This window comes from Trichomycterus rosablanca, chromosome 21 (assembly GCF_030014385.1).
Source record: "Trichomycterus rosablanca isolate fTriRos1 chromosome 21, fTriRos1.hap1, whole genome shotgun sequence".
NCBI classification, from domain to species: Eukaryota; Metazoa; Chordata; class Actinopteri; order Siluriformes; family Trichomycteridae; genus Trichomycterus; species Trichomycterus rosablanca.
The window spans coordinates 5,469,478-5,483,775 of record NC_086008.1 but is presented as its reverse complement, the minus strand read 5'-3'; the positions used below and the strand labels follow the sequence as shown (position 1 = coordinate 5,483,775).

The following is a 14,298-nucleotide window of genomic DNA, read 5'->3' as shown; positions in this document are numbered from 1 at the left end:
TTTTGTGTCTTTCATTAGTTATTTTGTTTCTATTAATTTGGCCACCTTATTTATTTGTGATTAGCCCCTTTTTGTGGTTAGCCACAGTGTTGTTCTTCCTTGGTTTAATCATTTGCACTTGGGTTTTATTTCCATTCTTGTTGGTGTGTGGATTTGCCTCACGATTCAGCACCGTCACAGTCAAGGACACAAACAAAGCACATGTAGACACACTCAAACCCTCCAATATTCTCTGTCAACCACCATTATAATACCTATATTACTGTTTAATTTAATTGCTCAATTATACTACCTGTGTGGTTCACACTGTATCTGCAGTTTTACAATATTTACTGCAATTCTGCCTTTCACACTGTTCATTCATGTATTTACATTTACATTTTCGTCATTTTTCCAGTGACATACAGTATTGTGACAATATACTGTTTAAGCAAAATAGGGTTAGGGGCCTTGCTTAAGCCTGGCAAGGGTGGGGCTTAAACCAGCGACCTTTCGATTACTAGTCCAGTACCTTAACTGCCTTTTTTTGTGTTCAAAATATGCACATTAAAACTACCTCATCATCTGCACTATTTATATGCTCGCTACTTTGTACTTCTGTTTAGATTCTATCTGCATTTTATTGGTTTGTACTTGTACTTTCTCAATGACAATAAATTTGTATCTAATCTAATCTAAGCAGACAAGGAGAGCAATATATGAAGGAAATATATAACAGAGCCCTTAATGGAGTCTTGTAATAGTGGACAATAAATGATGATTTGCCATTAAATAATGAAGAGTTTCACTACTTCTGTTATTGCAAGTAACAGCTTGGTTAACTGAGTCTGACAGGAAGACATTCTGTGTGTGTGATTTTACAATATATAGCTTTACGGAGCGATTGTAGTGCAGTACAGAGGTCGCTCACATTGGTGCTCTTGCTCTTGTGAAACTCTTCCTGATGTCGATCCTTGAGCATCTTCTCCACCACACCACTGCGGCACCAGACATCAAACACCGTCTTACCATGCTGGTATCCCACATCCTGCAAGCACAGGAAACAACACAAAGATTCAGAGAGAGCCGAGAAACACAGAGGTGCATAAGTAAAGAAAGGGAAGTGGCTCACAGCAATCTCATCAAACTTTCCGAAATCCAGCGTGCCGTAGCGGTCGATGGCAGGTCGGATGTACTCGCAGTAGTCGCTGTCCTTCACCGATTCCAGCTGACGTACGCAGCATACGTAGGCCAGCCGAGTCTGGATCTCTGCCATGTTCAGCACCTATAGGGTCATTCATCACAGTTACGGTTTGCTAAACCAAACTCGTTTATTTACGTCACCATTTATCATCCAGCGCCTGCAGGCCAGAGCGTCTCCCAGTTATGTAAAAAAGGTATTCAGACACAACACAAAGATACGAATCATCGCTACACATTTCTACATACAGATTCATCAGTGTGAGATATATTTTTACTATCCCAGACAAGTCTCAAAGACACCTGCTGGTATAAATCATCAACGCTTCTCGCTGATGTCTTATTCCATGCTGCATTATTCATTTCATGGTCCGCTTCCTGTTCACCAACCTTCACTTTCTCTGCCAGAGGGTTTAACCGTTTCCATAGCAGCCACCATCCCGACAAAGCGTCTCCATAATTGGTGAGGTTGGTCTCATCCTGGCTGCCCACGTCAATGGCAATCACCACCTTGGCACCCATTGAGCGAGCTACGTCGGCTATGGACACAAACGAAATAGTGAATGAAATGCAGATGCACAGCATAATGTTGCCAATGTGTCACCATTACACTACAAGGCCAAAAATATGTGGACATCCACTAATTATTGTACATTATTGAGTTTAATAGTTCAGTGGCAGTAGTAGCTCAGTGGTTATGGTACTGTACTCATAACCAGAAAGTGCCTGGTTCAAGCCCCTTCCCGAATAAGCTGCCACACACCATTGTGTGCCACAATCCTAAGAGCCACTCTGCAGGTAACAGCAGTACCAGAGTTACAGGGGTTTGAATCTCAGCCTGGGTTCACAAATATAGGAGGCTCATGCCGTTATGTGAGCCTAGTATTCAGGGGGGTTCACATCAGTGCACCCTTAGTGAAAGTCCCAAGCCCAATAAAAAGGAGGGTTGCATCAGGAAGGTAGTCCAGAGTAAAAACTGTGCCAAATCATATATGCGGACAAGCGGATGATCCGCTATGGTGACCACAAACAGGGGCAGCTGAATGGAATATATCAGACTAGATACACCAAAGCATAAATAAATCTTAATATTACCTAAACAGATCTGTTTTAGTTATGTAAAGGCAAAAACCACTGCTAACCAGGAGGAACATTTGCCCAAATATACCTTGATGGGTTATCTTAAAACATTTAGGGTAAAAATATGTAAAAATATAAAGTTAGTAAGGATCAAATACTTTTTGTATGTCACTGTAGTCTTTTTTATTTTGATAAAGAAAAGTCTATGCATCTACAATACCCTGTAAAACAATGTTACTTTAATTTTTAAATGATTTAAAAAGGAGAAACACAATCCTACCTGGCAGGTTGTTGATGTAGCCACCATCCATGAGTAAATGTCCATCTTTCGGGTCACAGAGTGGAGGCAGGTAGCCCGAGAGAGACATGCTGGCACGCACATACCTCCAGAGAGAGCCTGACAGAAAAATGTTCAAAAAGTAACAGAAAGAACATATGGCTCGTGTTTGCAGCCCACAGAGACACTGGAATACAAAAGAAAGTGAAGGCGGTAAAGCTAAAGGCTAACCATCAGTGTGAACTCTCATTGAGGAGGCGGTGATGTCTGTTGTGACGTTAAAGTACGGGATCCAGAGATCCTATAATGAAGCAAAGGAACAGTACAAGCACAAAAGTTCAGAAACACACACACGGATCTTATTTAAATCTGACTGGAGAAAATACGTCAGATTTCCTATAAAAAGAGGATCTGGTTTAATTCAGGGAACAGGGCAGCACAAACTGAACAAGAATAAGTCAAATATAGCAAGCAGGAACACACAAGAGTAATCGTAATTGTGGGTCATTAAAATGTAATTGCTCTTCTCATCAGTATTGTAGCTACAGTCCTGTACCATTAGCAAGTCCTTATTGAAAATACAAGACTGAAATCAGGTGTAATTAATAAGGTGAGCCATACCCACAAGCTAGATTTGTACACTATATGGCTAAAATATGTGGACACCCATCTGAAATGGGTGTTTCATTCACTCAATGCTAACAGGTGTGTTAAATCAAATCAGTTGTATAAAAGTAATTACATGCTTTCAACTTAGTGGCCACATTCTGAGGAAGGCGTGCCCCTGTGGTTCATGAGGTTGATGTAGAGCAGTGGTTCTCAAACTTTTTAGACCAAGTACCACCCATTATCAAACCAAAAGTTCCAAGTACCACCTATGTTTCTCATCACAGAACCACATATGGCACACATTAATTAGGTGTGTGTGTGTGTGTATATATTAGTGATGGGAATTATGGCTCTTTGAAGGGAGTCGTATCTTTTGGCTCGGTTCCTTTTAAAGAGCCGTTCAAAAAATGGCTCTTCGTTCTTCGGGAGGCGCTACTAGGTAAACTATAAGACACCCCCGATATTAATATAAAATGCTGCTACCTTGCCTTAAATGTATTCCTAATTCAACAACACTTAAATGAGAAAAGTTTCATTAAGTTTCAGAAAAATCCTATTTTGTCCAGAGATGCGACTGTTTGTTTCTGCTTTAAAACATAAGCACAATGAAATAACCAGATTTAACACAATTAAACAAGTTTATAGTTTATTTCTCAATTATTTGTCATTATACTACTAGCTCTAGCTCTCTCTCTCTCTCTCTCTCTCTCTGTGTGTGTGTGTGTGTGTGTGTATGAGTGTGCATGCGTGCGAGTGTGTGTTTATGTGTGTGGTGTTAGTGTATGTGAATATGTGTGTGTGTGTGTGTGTGTGTCTCGCTCACTCTCCGTGAAACTGAAAGTGCAGCTCTTATTACGAGTTATGATTAATTCCCTGTACTGATGCGAAGCTGAATGGGTGGATTACAGTCGATAAGAACCGGAATCGGATCGTTCACAAACGACTCATCACTAGTATATACAGTGTATCACAAAAGTGAGTACACCCCTCACATTTCTGCAAATATTTCATTATATCTTTTCATGGGACAACACTATAGACATGAAACTTGGATATAACTTAGAGTAGTCAGTGTACAACTTGTATAGCAGTGTAGATTTACTGTCTTCTGAAAATAACTCAACACACAGCCATTAATGTCTAAATAGCTGGCAACATAAGTGAGTACACCCCACAGTGAACATGTCCAAATTGTGCCCAAATGTGTCGTTGTCCCTCCCTGGTGTCATGTGTCAAGGTCCCAGGTGTAAATGGGGAGCAGGGCTGTTAAATTTGGTGTTTTGGGTGCAATTCTCTCATACTGGCCACTGGATATTCAACATGGCACCTCATGGCAAAGAACTCTCTGAGGATGTGAGAAATAGAATTGTTGCTCTCCACAAAGATGGCCTGGGCTATAAGAAGATTGCTAACACCCTGAAACTGAGCTACAGCATGGTGGCCAAGGTCATACAGCGGTTTTCCAGGACAGGTTCCACTCGGAACAGGCTTCGCCAGGGTCGACCAAAGAAGTTGAGTCCACGTGTTCGGCGTCATATCCAGAGGTTGGCTTTAAAAAATAGACACATGAGTGCTGCCAGCATTGCTGCAGAGGTTGAAGACGTGGGAGGTCAGCCTGTCAGTGCTCAGACCATACGCCGCACACTGCATCAACTCGGTCTGCATGGTCGTCATCCCAGAAGGAAGCTGACGCACAAGAAAGCCCGCAAACAGTTTGCTGAAAACAAGCAGTCCAAGAACATGGATTACTGGAATGCCCTGTGGTCTGACGAGACCAAGATAAACTTGTTTGGCTCAGATGGTGTCCAGCATGTGTGGCGGCGCCCTGGTGAGAAGTACCAAGACAACTGTATCTTGCCTACAGTCAAGCATGGTGGTGGTAGCATCATGGTCTTGGGCTGCATGAGTGTTGCTGGCACTGGGGAGCTGCAGTTCATTGAGGGAAACATGAATTCCAACATGTACTGTGACATTCTGAAACAGAGCATGATCCCCTCCCTTCGAAACCTGGCAGTTTCCAACAGGATAACGACCCCAAACACAACCTCCAAGATGACAACTGCCTTGCTGAGGAAGCTGAAGGTAAAGGTGATGGACTAAACCCAATTGAGCACCTGTGGCGCATCCTCAAGTGGAAGGTGGAGGAGTTCAAGGTGTCTAACATCCACCAGCTCCGTGATGTCATCATGGAGGAGTGGAAGAGGATTCCAGAAGCAACCTGTGCAGCTCTGGTGAATTCCATGCCCAGGAGGGTTAAGGCAGTGCTGGATAATAATGGTGGTCACACAAAATATTGACACATTTGGGCACAATTTGGACATGTTCACTGTGGGGTGTACTCACTTATGTTGCCAGCCATTTAGACATTAATGGCTGTGCGTTGAGTTATTTTCAGAAGACAGTAAATCTATACTGCTATACAAGTTGTACACTGACTACTCTAAGTTATATCCAAGTGTTATTTCTATAGTGTTGTCCCATGAAAAGATATAATAAAATATTTGCAGAAATGTGAGGGGTGTACTCACTTTTGTGATACACTGTATGCAGTTACCACTGACCATTTCAGTGAGTGCGCCTGTTTAGCGGAGCAGCCTTGTGATGTCAGGAACGAGATCAGTGAGATTCAAACTCAGATCTGCTCTGACAAAAGCGTTTCGGAAATTTCGAGATGGAAACCGCGAACTTGAAGTATAAACGTAATGAAGTACGGTGTCTGCGTAGCCCCGAATATTTTTTAAAACACATTCGTTTTAATTAAACTGATTTTATTAAAACAGAATTATAAGAACTTTGAAACAGATTTTATTAGTAATTTACACATTTTGTTTCATATTTTTTTACTTGTAATTATTAAATTATTTATTTTTTCGGTGCATGTAATTACTTTTCCGAGATTATCTGGCGTACCACCTCGTGCTGCTTCACGTACCACCAGTGGTACGCGTACCACAGTTTGAGAACCACTGATGTAGAGGAACTCCAGTGGAGTCCTAAACTCAACCCCAATAGACCACTTTTTGCAGACAGGAACAACAATTGCAAGCCAGGTCTTCTTATTTAACAGCAGTACCTGAAAATCTTTTTTTGACTGAATAGAAATCCCCACAGACATATTCCAAAGTTTTGTAGAAAGCCTTGCCAGAAGATTGAAGGCTGTTACAGCTGCACTACAGAGCCAACTTTATATTACTGCCCTTGGATTTAATATGTAATGTCAGACATATTTGAGCCATAGTGTATCTAGTGTAATGCTGATAATGTACTTCAGTCCCTGAGAAAATAATATAACAGCAGAAATATAAAATAAATCATTTTAAATGTTTTATGCAAAAAAGCTAGAGAAAACTGCACCAGCTGTCATTGTGTCAAACTCTCAAAACAGAATCTGTGGCATAAAATAGGAGTTGCATGATTTATTAGTGCAAAGGCAGTCTGGGATATAAAGAAAGCTTGGTTTTCTTATTACTTCTAGTTTTTCTGGTATACCTTCAGCTTACTGGCACCATAGTTCATGAAGACAAATTGGCTTCAAGCACTTCAGAGGAAGCATTTGCTAGACCTTATCTTTCCAGGTTGGTGGCTGTTATGCAATAGGTAAAACATAGATGGCAAGAACAGCTGGATATTCCACTAGCACACCAGCGCAGAGGTTCTGAACTCCTTGGTTGAAACTCGGCGTTGCCACCAATCGGCTGGGCGTCATCTAGCAGGCATAATTGGCAGTGCCTGCAGCAGTGTGGGACTTTGACCTTACAAATGCTCATTTGCCTGAATGGGAAAGCCAGGCCAGAGCTGGCATTTTAATTTGTATGTTTAATGGGATTTTATTGACTTCATGCTTCATCCAATCATAAGAAGAAGTGTCCTCATACTTAACTAAAGACAAAAGTTAAAAGGCTTTAAACTATTTCCGACCTCAATTTGTCTGTCCTTGAACACTGCACCGATGCTGGAGTTGAATGAAGCCCCGGTGAACATGGAGGTGACAGGGTACGTCAGATCCAGGATCTTCTTAAACATTGATCCAAAATCCTGAAAAGCAGAAGAGAGACGATGCAGATAAAAAAGATGAACAGCAGCAGTGCTACAGAGATTTATGACTTATGACTCTCTATGACTTACGATGGCCCATTCGCGTGCTCTGACTTTCATGCGGCTGTAGCTTCTCTCCTCTGCGAACAGCGCACCCATCAGGGAGCCAACAGAGGTGCCACCCACCAGATCGACAGGGATGCCAGCTTCGCATAAAGCCCGGATGACGCCCACCTGAGAGCAACCTCTGCAGGAGAGAGAAGCTGAGTCAGCTGTGAGATCATACTAAAATCACATTAAACAGGGTTTATAAACAAGGGATTTTCAGCCTAGTTACAATCTGTAATGTTTGGGCAGCTGCTACAGACAATCATTTTAACAGTACTAAGAAAAGAAAGCAATTTTTTTCTAGTTAAAATACCTGTGTGGTGGTAGCCTGTGGGCCATCAAATTTGGTCAACAGGCAGAGTTTATAATTGATTTACAATGTGCACAAATATGCAAGAAGGCTACAGCCTGCATCCTGCATTCATTTAGTACATGACTTGTTCACGTCATCAGAAATTATTATTAATATAGTTTTTTTCTTTAGCTGATCCTGAATTTAGGGGTCTCCACAGCACATCTGGTTCACACGCCAGATTTGGCTCAGTTTTTACACCCGATGCCCTTCCTGACATAACCCTCCTATTTTTATCCAGACTTGTGACCCAATGGCTAGTTAATCAGTTATTCAGAAACGGATATCGCCCCCCATCACTCGGACACTAGCCAACCATCGATAGCTCCACTGAGATTCGAACCCTGGATCTCATTGGTAGTGGGCTGGCGTACTTTATCGTTGCACCATCTGAGCGTGTCCTTATTTGACCAAGCACACAGTTATCATACTATAGTGAGATAAGTTAGGGGTTAATATTTATAATTTCGATCATGCCCATTTCATGATTTACAAACCATAATTTGTTCTCTATGCATTAATTTTATGGATCTTTTCTATTAGAGCACAGAAATTGTTTACAGCTGTTTTGTTTGTATGAATCGCTATGTGCTACACAGACTGACATCCATTTCTGAATAAAAAGAGTGGGTGCTGTGTCCCGAACTGAATGGTACTTTCTAAAAAGGTTCACTTCAAACAGGTCTGTAATCTACAGAATAAATAAAATCATGTGAGATCAGCATAAATTACTTGTGATGGGTACGAGCAATCAATTCCAGACCTCTGCAGCATAAAAGTAGACCCCTGGTAGTACAATTTTCTAATGTAAAATGCAATTAAGCTAATGCATCTACTTACTTAAATGACAATAATAAAATAACGTGTTTGCAGTTTTGTTCACGTTTTAAGCACTTTAGATTACTTTCAAGATAGTACATTTATTTTGTTGCACTTTTTAAAGGTTTAGGTTCAGAAAACAATTCATTAAGAAATGGTGCTACTGTTTTCCCTGTCCATGTGAAAAGCATTTGTTTATGCAGTTTCAGGCATAAAATGTCAAATTCAGGGGGTGAGTTGTGATATGTTAAACTATGTGTACAACTAGAACATTGTAAGAAGCTTGTTGCTGTTCAGCTGACAAATAATATAAATAGCAGATAATAATAATAACCATCTATTATGCACAGTCGAGTCACATTATTATGAGCACCAGCTAATATCCAGAGTAACCGCCGTTTTGCAGCATGGACAGCAGCTAGACAAGCTGGGAGTGACTTAATAAGGTCCTGGTAGGTTGTCACAGGTATCTGGAGCCATGCTGACTGAAGTGCATCCCACAGCTGCTAGAGGGTGTGACGATGGAGGTTGTTCCACAGATGCTCAGTTGGGTTCAAGTCTGGAGAATTAGTGGGCCAGGGTAGTACTTGGAAGTCTTGGTCATGCTCTTCTAACCAATGTTGGACATTTTTAGCCGTGTGACATGTCGCATTGTCTTGCTGGAAGGTCCCATCCACCCCAGGGTACATTTACCCATGACAGAAATGAGGGATATATGTGCAGACAGCCTATTGCACACCTTATATACCCACCAAGCCAGCTCACGAATGTGACTTCCTTCATGAGCTACGTGCTGCCGCCGTCGAAAGTAGGAAGTAGTCATAATAACCTGACAGTGTATCTTAGATGTATATACTGTAGATGGTTTTAATTAGGCCTGATATAAAGACAGGTGCCATTTTAGGGTGTCATGAATAGGGAGCTCATTAAAAAGCTGCTGTGACTGTTTTGGAAACCACTGTTTGCTTAGACTTTTGTCTGTAAAAAAAAAGAGAAAACCCCACTATGTGTTTAAAACAATGGGGGATTGAGATACTGCTGCATGGATAATATTAAATAAATATCAATAATAAATGAGGTTACTGTGTAGTAAATGCCCATACATAACAGACTGTAAATCATGCAGGATTAATACATGCTAGAGTCACCCACCTTTTACAAGGTCCAAAGACTGACCGAATAAAAAAGTACAGAGAGCAGACAAACAGAAAAAACTATCAGCAAAGAGAGCAAACATGCACATATAAACACGTTTAAAATACAAAACCTACAACGACTACTCAAGTTCATTTCTATTATTACTGTTATACAGGATTACAAACGCTAAATTTAATAAACTTTGGTTGGACAAATGAAAAAGGAACGTTAGTCGAATCGATCGACATGCCACTAAATATGAACATGCATTTTATTCATGAGTGATCTGAACTCAGAGCAGAAACAAATTCTGACAGGACTGAGTGAGTGGAAGTATAGTAATGAAGTGGGTCAGAAAGAGTGGCGGTACCTCGCGCCCCCTCCTCCCAGCACCAGGGCTATTGCGTTGCCAGTCAGCAGTCGGGCCAGGCGTGAAAAATCAGAGTGGCGGTCTGGCGGCTTCTCAAACACACGCTGATACATCTCTCTCTGAACAGAGGAAAAATAGTTTAATAAAAGATGTACGATTCACAATCAAGATTCAAGTTTACAACTAGTGTATGCCATTTTTTTTTTCAATCAATACCAGAGCTAACAGCTGATGTTCAGCAGTTCTGCAGTCATCTACAGTACATTTAGCATTTTTCTGCCCTCAGTCTGTTTCTCCATGTCGTGCATTTAGAGCACATTCAGTTTGGACACTGCATGGACTCAGCTGGACTTCAGGAGAACTCTAGGATATGGCTGGACATGGTGCTTTCCTGAGGTACAAGATACACCCTGGGACAGCACAGAGGATCGGTGGGTAGCACTGTCGCCTCACAACAAGAAGGTCCTGGGTTCGATTCCCAGGTGAAGCAATACAGATCCTTTCTGTGTGGAGTTTGCATGTTCTCCTCATGTCTGCGTGGGTTTCCTCCGGGGGCTCCAGTCTCCTCCCACAGTCCAAAAACGTGCAAGTGAGGTGAACTGGAGATACAAATATTGTCCATGACTGTGTTTGACATTAAACTTGTGAACTGACGAATCTCCTGTAACGAGTAACTGCCGTTCCTGTCATGAATGTAACCACAGTGTGTAAAACATGACATTAAAATTCTAATAAAATAAATAAAGATACACCCTGTGGCTAAAAGAGTGGACGCCCCTCCTAATTACTGAGTTTAGGTATTTCAGCTACACTCTTTCCTAAGTGGTGTATAAAAAGCATTAACAGAAAATGAAGTTTATGCTTTCAAACTCTGTAGCTGTTTCTGTACCATGACAAAGCATGTGTTACACTCTTAATTCTGTCTGAAACAGGGCTCAGATTTGTACTCAGCATTAGCATTTATATTAACAGTAGGATTAGCATGTTGGAATTGGCACCAGCTTGGGCAGGCTCCTGCGACTGAAGACTCTGCGTGGACATGAAAGGTGCAGATGCCTTGAGATCCAGCTGCGCATGTTGAGCCATTCGGCTGTTCCTCGAGGTGGGGGACCGTCCTCTTGGTGCAGAAGGACCAGCTGCTTCTGAGCCCGAACAGAACTGCCCTCCAACATTCGCTCCAGCTATGGCAAATAAAAATGCATATTGGTTTGGTTTATAATTGTAACTGTAATTATTATATTATGTGGTTATATATGATTATGTAAAGTTGCTGATTTATAATTATACAAAGGTATTGCTTGGTTGTTCTGGCTTTAGATTTAATGATCCATGGAACATACACTATATGACCAAAAGTATTTGGACACTTGACCATGAGCTTGTTGGACATTCTGTTTAAAAAGTTAACAGTATTAAAATATACTGACCTCTGTGTGATATTTTCAGCTATAACAACAGCCACTCTTCTGAGAAGGCTTCACAAGACGAAGTATGTCTGTGGAAATTTGTGTCCATTCATTCGAAATAGCATTTGTATGGCTTGGCAATGAGGTTGGTCAAGAAAGCCAAATTGATGTTCCAGTTCATTCCAGAGCTGTTTAGTGGGGCTGAGCTCAGAGCTCTGTGCAGACCACTGGCGTTTCGGTGCCTGCTCAATATAAATGCTAATGCCCAAACAGAAAATGACCCTCCCTAAACTGTTGCAGCAAAGTTGGAAGCATATCGTTTCCGTTATATAACTGATTTATTTCACCTGTTAGCAACTGCTGTAGCTGGAACACATGAATTCAAAAAATAGAAAAGGTGTCCCAATACTTTTGTCCATATAGTGTTTATCAAATAACATAAATGGTTGAAGATTTGTTTCCCTAAACTGCATGTCTACCTCTCCTATTGTAGGCTCCTGCTCTCCAAGACCCACAATGAGGACGCAGTCAGCCTGACGGATGCAGCGCTGCGTCCATGGTGTCAGTGAGCTGTCAGACTGGTACAGAACAATCCGATGGATGTCCTCCTGCTGGCCCAGCCAACTGGACAGCCGATATTCATGAACACTGGACACAAGAAAAAAAAGTACGAGGGACATTAATAATTTAAGTTAATAACATAGAGTTGGTCAAACAGAACGCTTGTTGTTACAAATAATCAGGTTTACCTGTCTAGAGCCGCAGCACCCAGCCGGTGTTTAATGATGTCGCTGGTCAGAAGTAAAGTGGGACCTGGGAAACAAGCAGCATGCATTATTCATTACAGTTTCAAGCGTAATCCTTAACTAACATATTCTGGTCACTGCTTAGCAAAAAACACCCAATTGAGTCTTGTTAAAAAGTCAAAAGTCCAAAGTAACTTCTGTTAAACTTTAGTACTGCTTTAATACATGATATTTTGTCCAGCTAAAAATCTTAGATTAATCCAGCTCTTTTTGGTCTATTTGTATATATGATATAGTTGTCAAAACAAGCGGTACGTTGCATGAATTGGCTATACAATTAGCATGTATGGGACAGTGGTAGCCTAGTGGGTAGGGCGTTGAGCTATCAACTGAAAGGTACAGAGTTCGAATCCCAGCTCTGCCATGCAGCCACTGTTGAACCCTTGAGCAAGGCCCTTAACCCTGTCTGCTCCAGGGGTGCCGTACAATGGCTGACCCTGCGCTCTGACCCCAGCTTCCAAACAAGCTGGGATATGCGAAGAAAGAATTTCGTTTTACTGCACACCTGTATATGTATATATAACAAATAAAGGCACTAATTCTATTCTATTCTATGTAGTTTTATACTACCACCAAATCTGTATTGGAAAGACATCTGCAGGAGCTGCACTGCCCAAGGTAAAGCATGATTGTAGCAGCTGTACTGGACTAGTAATTGAAAGGTCGCTGGTTCAAGCCCCACCACTGCCAGGTTGCCTCTGTTGGACCCTTGAGCGAGGCCCTTAACCCTCAATTGCTTAAAAAATATACTGTCACAATACTGTAAGTCGCTTTGGATAAAAGTGTCTGGTAAATGCCGAAAATTTAAATGTTATGAATGTTCCTCCTATTGCTACTTATTGCCACATCATAGTGTGGACCATAGCATAGCTCTCCATACGTGATATGGCTCTGTGTGGAAACCCAACGCTGGCAGGAGATTAGAAGCGGCCGCAGATTGGACACGTGGTGATCCGGCTCTCCTTGATCAGATCAGGGTTGCGCTTGCACCAGCGGATACACAATCAGGAATTGGAAATGACTAGATTGGAGGATAAAGGTGAAAACATCCTGGGAAAAAGGTGGGACAGTAAAGCAGTATGGCAGACTGAAGTTTCATTTTAATTTTCAGCCGTCTTGTTCATCATTCATTTTTGACCGTTCACTTCCTTGCTTTACCTTACTAAGAGACATACTGCACATTCAGCTAAAATCACCTGAGTGTAACTTCTGTTTCATAAAAAGTCATTGTGGCACTGAGTCACTCTATTAAAATATAAATGAACACATTTTAACCTGAACAGAGCACAAGGGTAAATCATAACTGAAATGCTATTGTATTAATGTGGCACATTCGCAGAAGTGGCATTACATACCGATGGCGCTGAGGGCATGCTGCAACTCCAGAGCAAAGGCAGTCATGGGCACGTCATCAGAAACAGGCAGTATGGAAACGGTGGATAGATTGGAGACAGGATTGCCCACATCCCATTTACTGCCGGAGGAATGCAAACCCAGACCGTGAGCTAACGGGGAAATTCAGGAGCAGAAGCATTAGAAACACTAAACACACTTTATCCATTTTACATACAGTATGTACATAAGAACAAACCGGAAACAAAGTAAATCAATAACAAACTCAAAAAGAATCAGATAGGATTCATATGTATAACATTAGTAAAATGCATTTACTGTTGTACTGTCTGGAAACCGTCCAAAATAATGTATGTAAAATGAACAGGGTTTGTTTACGTCTAAGAAAATATTAGAATAGGTTTAAAGCGCTCCCTGTTTACATCCTCCTGCCAATTTTATAATGCCAGATAAAGCACAACATCCACCAGTTGGTACTCTTCCAAAAAAACAGTAAGCTTGCTAGACATCCGATTTTATTAAATAAATATTTAACTTTATTAATATATTAAATAAAGTGAGGGCAGCACGGTGGCTTGGTGGGTAGCACTGACGCCTCACAGCAAGGAGGTCCTGGGTTCGATTCCCAGGTAGGGCTGTCCGAGTCCTTTCTGTGCTGAATTTGCATGTTCTCCCCTTGCCTGCGTGGGTTTCCTCCCACAGTCCAAAGACATGCAAGTGAGGTGAATTGGAGATACAAAATTTTCCATGACTGTGTGTGACATTAA

General features: G+C 41.4%; 1 protein-coding gene across 1 annotated transcript in view; it reads right to left on the bottom strand.

Annotated features, from left to right (window-relative positions):
- Window positions 1–14,298, bottom strand: part of pnpla7b (patatin-like phospholipase domain containing 7b) — a 36,942-nt gene that overhangs the window by 1,694 nt on the left and 20,950 nt on the right. Inside the window, exons 22-33 of the mRNA XM_063017508.1 lie at window positions 13,534–13,683; window positions 12,122–12,185; window positions 11,852–12,020; window positions 10,965–11,147; window positions 9,967–10,085; window positions 7,271–7,427; window positions 7,064–7,180; window positions 2,768–2,837; window positions 2,540–2,656; window positions 1,570–1,718; window positions 1,112–1,264; window positions 911–1,027 (exon numbers count right to left, since the gene is read on the bottom strand). Coding sequence (XP_062873578.1) covers window positions 911–1,027; window positions 1,112–1,264; window positions 1,570–1,718; window positions 2,540–2,656; window positions 2,768–2,837; window positions 7,064–7,180; window positions 7,271–7,427; window positions 9,967–10,085; window positions 10,965–11,147; window positions 11,852–12,020; window positions 12,122–12,185; window positions 13,534–13,683 — 1,565 coding nt within the window. The remainder of the gene's footprint in view (window positions 1–910; window positions 1,028–1,111; window positions 1,265–1,569; window positions 1,719–2,539; window positions 2,657–2,767; window positions 2,838–7,063; window positions 7,181–7,270; window positions 7,428–9,966; window positions 10,086–10,964; window positions 11,148–11,851; window positions 12,021–12,121; window positions 12,186–13,533; window positions 13,684–14,298) is intronic.